The sequence below is a fragment of the Buceros rhinoceros genome, unplaced genomic scaffold (assembly GCF_000710305.1).
Source record: "Buceros rhinoceros silvestris isolate BGI_N320 unplaced genomic scaffold, ASM71030v1 scaffold6590, whole genome shotgun sequence".
Taxonomy (NCBI): Eukaryota; Metazoa; Chordata; class Aves; order Bucerotiformes; family Bucerotidae; genus Buceros; species Buceros rhinoceros.
This window is the reverse complement of record NW_010387826.1, coordinates 78,786-86,906: the sequence shown is the minus strand read 5'-3', so window position 1 is coordinate 86,906 and position 8,121 is coordinate 78,786. Positions and strand designations below refer to the sequence as shown.

General features: G+C 39.9%; 1 protein-coding gene across 1 annotated transcript; it reads left to right on the top strand.

Moving 5' to 3' along the window:
* Window positions 1-2,234: 2,234 nt before the first annotated feature.
* PPIC (peptidylprolyl isomerase C (cyclophilin C)) lies at window positions 2,235-6,775 on the top strand. Its single transcript, XM_010135916.1, has 4 exons — window positions 2,235-2,435; window positions 2,925-3,018; window positions 4,875-5,059; window positions 6,499-6,775. The coding sequence occupies exons 1-4, from the start codon at window positions 2,235-2,237 to the stop codon at window positions 6,625-6,627; spliced, it is 609 nt and encodes a 202-aa protein (XP_010134218.1). The 3' UTR covers window positions 6,628-6,775.
* The last annotated feature ends 1,346 nt before the right edge of the window (window positions 6,776-8,121 follow it).

Sequence of the window (8,121 nt, the reverse complement as noted above, 5' to 3'; positions counted from 1 at the left end):
GTGATGTAACTATGGTCATCTGTAATCTTCACCCAGTTTTTATTACTTCTGATATTTATTTTCTTTCTCTGACCTTCAGAAGCCCAGAGCTAGACTTTTCATCAAACTCCTAAGGGTGACTCCAGATGTCTTTCCTGAGTGGTAGCAGATTCAGGGCCCCTTGTTGTGGCTCTGTAGTCCTTTTTCACATGCAGTATTTTGCATCTGTCAGGAGTTCATTTGTCATTATATTACCTGGTCTCTAGGAATCACGAGATCTTTGTTTCGCAGTCAGCTTTTTTTTTCCCTGAAAAATTGAATACTCTTGGCCTTGTTTTCATTGTGGTATACACCATCTTGTGTAAATTATATATTAATATGCTCATGAGAACCAACCATTCTTACTGGTGGCTCTTTTTCATTTCAGGCTTGAAATACTTACTGCAAATTGTGGATAAGATTAAATACTTACATAAATATTTATATGACTGAAAAATTATAGCATTTATTTTCTTTTAAGTGTTACCTGGACAGATGTTTTTTGAAATTTGAGTCTGCTGTGTTGATCAGCTCATTAGTGCCTACTGACTTTCTACTAGTGTCTATTGATTTTCCTGAGGGAACATGTTTAAAAGAACATGGCTTCTCCATGCAAAGATGGCGTCTAGGGCTACCAGATGTGTCCATGTTAGATTTTCTGGCCAGAATTATGCACAGACATGTTATGTGGTGCGTAATTAGGAGATGCAGAGCTTTCCAAAAATCACCAAGCGTGTAGCACAGGTGTGTGAAGTGTTGCAGGAAGCCAGGAGCTTGCTGTTTGTTCAGAAACGCAGGACAAGCCGAAGCAATGCTTTTTGGAAGTACTAGTTTTGCTGTTTAGGCGAGCAGCTCTGCCGTGAACGAAGCCTTCTGGTTGGGTTAGGTTTACGATCTGTAATGGACTTACTTGTCTCTATGTTCTATGTCAGAGTGTTTGATGTTACTATATCGGGGGTCATTGTTTGGTATCCTCAGTTGTATTACTTATATATGCTTATGCATTCCAGGCGGTCCTTCTGCTAGGACACATTTCCAGGCAAAATAAGGTGTGTTTAGAAAATGTAGGCAGGCAATAGCCCTTACCTACTTAACCCTGGCGGCAAAATTCAAAGAGATGTGTTTATAAGAAGTTAGTGAAAGTGTGCTGTTAATACTTCGGGAGCCATACATCTGAGGAGTATGTTATTTAGTGCCAAGTGCCAGGGAAATGAATGAGGTGTATCAAAAGGAATTTTATTTTCTTTATTAGAGCTTTTATAGCGTTAGCCAAAAGTTCAACAGTCAAAACCACATAGAAGATCAAGAAACAGTAGAAATGTTTAGCAGGAGAGCGTGAAAGAGGCATTCACATTGGAGAGACTGTGGTCATTTATTAGCATTACTGGACTAATTTCTTAGCGTTGCAGACAAGTAATACTTGGTTGAGAGCCACAAGGAACAGCGAATGCCACATCACAGGAATACATATTGCTGTTTCCTAGAAGTTGTAATAGTCTTTATGTAACTTTTTCAGAACTTCAAAATGCCTCATTTCCTGACAGCTGTTCCTACTTTCAGTAATTGTTGGAACAAAGTTTTTGCACGTTCAAATACGAATTTGCGTATTCTGAACTATATTAAAATGCTTTATAAGTACTTTGCCTTTTTGAAGTTGCTTTTTAGCAACATCTATGTTGAAGCTTTTAGTCAATCAGCTGAATAATGTAGCCTGGTTATTTTTCTATAAGGTTTGAATTCATATTTAGGAAGGTGACCCCTTGCTTGAGCTGTAGTATTTTCTTCCTACTCTTTGTTAATCTGATGGAATTCAGCCTTTTGCCTATGCTTAATCCTAATGCCAGGAACAGCGAAGATTATGAGTGCGTAGATAACTACCATTTGTGGGGAGTGTCAGTACTATAGCTGCTTCTTATTGTTCTTCACCGCACTGGAGTAACGGCATTGTTTTTCCTTACTTTCATATTTCATCTTTTCTGTACAGCTTTAAAGATAGGCACATCTGGGAAAAATCTTCTTGAACGCTACCTTCAAACCTGTGATAGAGCAGTGCCACCGAGCCCTTAAAAGCCGCAAGAATCAAAATGTGTAGTTACCCATTCTTAGTTTTCTGCATAATCTGGTTTTGGTAGCTCTGAAATGATTTTTCTAAAACAGCACCCTCAGGAATTGAAGGATATAATACAGACCATCCAGAAGCAGTTTGTTACCGCCCTATGCTTGGGCATATTACCACCCAAAAGCTTGGCTTTTTCCTTGTGTTTATGTTGTATCGCTTTTGTTCTCTTCACAAAAATGTTCAGGTGTTCTTTGATGTGAAGATTGGAGACAAAGATGTTGGCAGAATTGTAATTGGGTTGTTTGGAAAAGTTGTCCCAAAGACTGTGGAGAACTTCATTGCACTGGCAACTGGAGAAGTACGTTTGCAGTTTTCTTCCACTGTGTATTAAAGTTTGGGTTGGAAAGTAAATATTTGTTTAATGCTGTTTCAGTTGTAAACTGTCAATCTTAATTCATTGGAACTGGCCGGAGTGCCATCCCCAAGGCTGTGCACTGGTGTGTGCCTTCCCAGGTCCTCGGGCCTGGTTCACAAGACGTAATTATGAGATGTTGGATGCCACCACCTCAACGTGTCCCTGCTGTGCATCTAGCACGTAGAGGTACTGCAGTCAGATTCCAGTCAAATGAAGACAGTGCCTTTGATCACCTCAATAATACCTGCTTTGTGGCAGCGCAGCCCAGCTTCATTCACTGGCATCTTGGTTTAATTTGTTTCTTGCCAGTGTTTGTCTCCTGTGGTGGTATGTTCTCTGAAATCTGGCCATTTGTTCACCCCATATTTATTTCCATATGACTATATGGAACTGGATGTTACGTTTATTTAAAGAATTATTTCATTTTCTTAGAGAGGATATGGATACAAAGGAAGTAAATTTCATCGTGTGATCAAAGACTTCATGATTCAAGGAGGAGACTTTACAGCTGGAGATGGATCAGGAGGTAACATTCTTAGTATCTTGCAGGTTCCTTTTACTTTCTTCAAATGTCTGCTGAAAAGATTGACCAAAACAGCATATTCCTTCATTCTTTCAGCTCACATAAATGAAAAAGCCCTATCTGTTTTAGAGCGTCTAGTACTTTTCCAAGCATCTTGGAACATAAGGTGCAATTATTTGGGTTACCTGATTACACGTATCTGTAGAGCTTCCTTTGTCCTCAGTTTTTTCAGATAGCTCTTTTCTGCCTGTGACTTGTCTCCACTCAAGAAGCATGGCTTTGTGTGGTGGGCTGGAGCCACGTGACCAGCTGAGCTGCTCCTGCTACATACTGTCTCCAAAAGATGGATATCTCTGCCTTTCTCCTGCTTTGGCTTTGTGACAGTGCTCTCTCCCTGAGGCGCTCATTGATTGCACGTATACATGAACGAGTTCAAGTCATCCACCGGAAAACTAATCCATGATGAAACAGTGAAAGTGCATAGAGGAAAGGCAAGTAGGGAAGGAGTACACTGTCCTCTCTACCCTCAGCTCAGCCAGTACTGTGGAACTTTCTGAAATGGTGCTATGGGAGGGAATTTCAAAACAGGGGCAGGGAAATTAGAAAAATAGGGTCATGCCCTCTCACCTTTTTACTAAATTTAAAACGGTAAATGTAATGGTCGTATGAATTTTGGCTGTGTGACTTCTCACTCCTGAGCCTCCAGAAGACCTGTTAGTCCACTAGGGAGGGCAATCCCAGTGCAGCCTCTCTTGCATTGAATGCATTCTGGCTTCTGGTTACTGCTCTCCCTTTACATGCACCTCACGTGATGTGATTCGAACTGGTGATTTCCCCATGGGATAGAATGGGAAACAAGCATTCCTTTTCCTTGAACAGGGAAGGCTAAAATGCCAAAGGCACAGTTTTACCATTGAAGGTAGGCAGGATTTGCCTGCTAGTACTGGTTATTGGGATAGTACCTGGCGGCTGGGAGTAGCGTCCCCGTTGTGCTAGGCACTGTGCAAATAAAGAATGCCACAGACAGCCTTTCTCTTTTCAAAGTATTGGTGATTTAAACATGAGTCAAATATTTTCTCTTCTGAACTATTCTAGAAACATCAAAATCCTTACGTAATGCTGTACAAATCCACGCTGAGTCTTTTAGGCTAATTTCCATTTGGTCTTCATGTACTTCGAAACACATCTAAAGCAGTTTCTTATTAGGAGGGAAGGTTGTAAAAGTAAAGACTAAAATTGTCACAAAACACATCAACCTTATTTTTAGTGGACATATTACAGAATTTAAATTTGTTGAACAGGATAAAGGATACTTGCAAGTAACTGGTGATAGGAGAGAGGAAATGGCCTCAAGTTGCACCAGGGGAGGTTTAGGCTGGATATTAGAAGAAATTTCTTCACTGAGAGGGTTGCGAAGCATTGCAACAGGCTGCCTAGGGAGGTGGAGGAATCTAACCATCCCTAGAGACAGTTAAAAGATGTCTAGATGTGGTGCTGAGGAACATGGCTTAGATGTGACCTGGCAGACCTGGGTTAATAGTTGGACTGGGTTCTGTGGTACTGTTCTTCAGTGGTGCATGTATGCAGCCTCTTTGAAAGTACTCAGCTTGCTTGCTAAATTCAAAGGATAAAGCATCATCAGCTTTAAATATTTTCCCCTTACATGTGGTAGTTTAGCAAATGCTTTTAGTTATGGAATCACTGATCATGGAGCAGTGATGTTGCTGTGCTTACTCAAACAATGCATCTTCAAGTTCTGAATTTATACTTTTTTTTTTTGCCATTTTTGAACAAAAATGGGTCTTTTTTGTTTGTTTGTTTCACTTTTTAAAAGTTTTCTTTCTTATTTTGTGTCTTAGGAAGAAGCATCTATGGACAAAGGTTTCCAGATGAGAACTTCAAGCTCAAACACTATGGAATTGGATGGGTTAGCATGGCTAATTCTGGCCCAGACACCAACGGATCTCAATTCTTTATCAGTGTGACAAAGCCTTCCTGGTTAGATGGAAAACATGTGGTATTTGGCAAAGTCCTTGATGGAATGGTAAGCTAAAAGTAGTGGCAGGATTAACCCAAGAAAATCTGGACAAATTCTGCTGCGTTATGTTTCTGTTAGTATAACTTACACCATTGTGATTTAAAACAATCGAGAGTTTATCTAATATGTACATGGTAGAAAATGATTGTGAAGACCCTTAGCTGGACAGTTTAGTACTGAAATAGCAAATGGTGACTGCAAAAATGGAAAGTTAATCATGCCTTTGGCTTTCACAGGTCTTGTTTCAGACCACTAACCACTGAAATCAGCACTGACACCTTTGCAGATTACAAATGGATTAAGTTCAGGTCCCCCTTTCAGTAACCTCTGTTAGCCATGAAATAATTGTATTTCTACAAGCTAAAATCTAATCTTGTGGCACTGCTTGTTATGGATAACACTTTCACTGTTAGGGTTTTTAGAAGCATGTGAATGTAAAGTATACAAACACATACTCAGATTTGTTTAAAAAGAAAAAAAAATATAGTTAATTCCCTCAAACTGTACACAGCTACAAAACTGATCAAAGGACAAATAGAATTTTGAGTTTAAAAACGGTACTTCCAACTGATTATACTTTTAGCAGTCTGGTTTTCCTTTTAAATTATTCCAGTTAATCTGTGTTTTGAAGTGAATGAGGGAAACATGAGCTACTTCACTGACCTGTTCTTTGAGGAGTTTGAAAACTTTACTTGTTCCCCAGTCCCACATTCATATTGAATTAAATTCTTCTGAGCTACAGCAGTAGCTGAGAATTTTTGAGGACAGACTTGGACTGAGTTTTAATTTGGGAATTTTTCTATTAATCTAACAAAAGTCAGGTAGTCGATATTCCTAACTGAATTTCCTCCTTTAAAAATACTACTTTAATCAGTTGCCTACCATAAGGCCGGTAGTTCACCTGTACATGTCTGACTGGTGGGCACGGTACTGCACTTAAAATCTGTGTGTGCGTTATAGTAAAGGTGAAAACAGTCACCAGATTTCTTGAAGCACAATTAGGCTGTATGATTAGAAAAACAGTTGCTGCTCATCATTTATGGTCTCTGGATTCACTTTCTGCTCATAGGCTACAGACAGACCCAGTCTGTGCAAGGTCAGTCAGTTGAAAAAGCATTTTTAGTTGCTCCTTCATAATATTTTTGTTCACTGAATTTTTTTTTTTATAGAAGGGCAAACAGCCTTCCATGTCCTTCTGTCAACTGTGTGTGGGTTGCAGAGTGGCATAATGGGGGGGAAGAAAAACCCCAAAACGAACACCATCACATGTGGGGAACTCGGCAGGGTAAAGGTCTTTGTTCGCAAGGTGCTCAATAAATAGTAATACTGGCAACGCTTAGTTGTTTACCTGGTACTAGACTTGAGCCACTGGAGTTTCCTTGGCTAAACCAAACTTTCCCCCCACCCCCTTTTTTATTCCCTTTTCTTTTTTGTCTCCCTAACAGTCTGTGGTGCACTCGATAGAACTCCAGCAGACAGATGAACATGACCGGCCCCTTCAGGACTGTGTGATTGTCAACAGTGGCAAAACAGCTGTAAAAGAACCATTTGTAGTTGAAGTAGACGACTGGTGAGACCAACAGTCAGAATGGAAAGTAAAACTTCAATCACTTTTCTTTAAGGCCTGTTTTCAACTGATCTCAACTATCTGTTGAGCTTTCTCCTCAAAACATATGAGGCTATATTGAGTACTTATCATTTGCCAAATACATAGAAAATACTTCAAGACGTATCCCACTAAAACCTAGATATTGCAGAAAAAGTATTTCATGAAAAATTTGAGAAGTAATTCTATTTTTGGGGGGTTTGAAATACAGTAATTTTGTTTTATTTGGAAGTTTTTGCAATATTTGTTTATGCTTCTTCAACTGAAAATACTATTTTCTGTAACAGTATCAGCATTTTTAAAAAAGAAAAAAAGTAAAATAGAGAAGAGTTTTGAATAAATAAACTTTGATTTCAAATAAATACTTTATGAAGAGCTTTTTTTCATTCTTCCCCCTACAAAGGCATTTTTTCTTACCTCAGCTAATGCTGCAAAATATGGAGGGGGTGCTGCTTTCCAGAAATGAGGTCATAAGGTAAGAGCAGGTATGGTAGATTAATCTTAATGTGTCAGATAAAGTCCCTGCTGTCCTTCAAAAAACCACAGTGTTCGGTAAGAATCCTGTAATCAAGACAGAGCAGCTCTCTCTACTGAAGATCACCAGTTAGAAATTGATTAAAACAGAAGAGCCTTGTTTTACAGCACAGTGAATTTTAGAACACCTAGCTAATGTTCTTTATGATAAACCTTGTTGTATGTCAGAGATGCAACTTCAGGTTCATTATTTTTGTAATGCTTCTTAAATAACTCTTAAGCTGACAACTTAACTGGTAGCTTTTAAACGAGGTCAGCATAAGGTGCCACTTGGAGATGGCTGTGTTAGGCTCTCTAATGAGTTACATAGTACTCCACAGGAAAGACATGTGGATTTTTTGGCTTGAGTTTCCACTGTTTTAGAACTTGAGCTCGAAGAGCCAGTACCAAGATCTCATGAAGGATTCACCCACCTGCACAGTCAGCAGCACACCACTGATCTCTGTAGTGACTTGTTTCCTGAAGGGTGTCCTGGAGCCCGTGTGAGGTATCCAGGCTTTGAGCGCAGGGTGCAGGGGAAGAGCGCATGCTGTAGGACAGAACCTCTAGATACCTACTGGCACCCCACTTGCAAGGAACCGGGAAAATGCTGTGTGCAGGGATTTACCTTAGGTCCTCCTGGCAGTCATTTGTGGTTACAGGGGAGCTTCTGTTGGTCTACTGTCCACAGCCCTGTGGCCTTTCCTGAGGGTAAATAGTGACACTTACACACCTGTGAAAGGATTACTGTCTTCTTTAAAAGAGAGCTAGAGGAGAACTTGTCAAGGGCCTCTAAATTTGCCTAGTATTAGGCAATCAGACTTCCATGTTACCCCTCCGAATATTTCTTCCTACTGTTTAAGATTCTCTGAAAAGCACCACTGGGAAGCAGTGTTGGGAAGAGCAAGAATGCCTCAGACTCCCTCACCCAAATAGCTTTCTGCTACCA

Excerpts from the sequence above, each read along its gene's own strand:
- PPIC (XM_010135916.1), top strand. The coding sequence starts at position 2,235 with ATGCTTGGGCATATTACCACCCAAAAGCTTGGCTTTTTCCTTGTGTTT. Across the intron at positions 3,019-4,874 it reads AGCTGGAGATGGATCAGGAG|GAAGAAGCATCTATGGACAA; the intron begins GTAACATTCTTA and ends TTTGTGTCTTAG. Across the intron at positions 5,060-6,498 it reads GCAAAGTCCTTGATGGAATG|TCTGTGGTGCACTCGATAGA; the intron begins GTAAGCTAAAAG and ends TCTCCCTAACAG.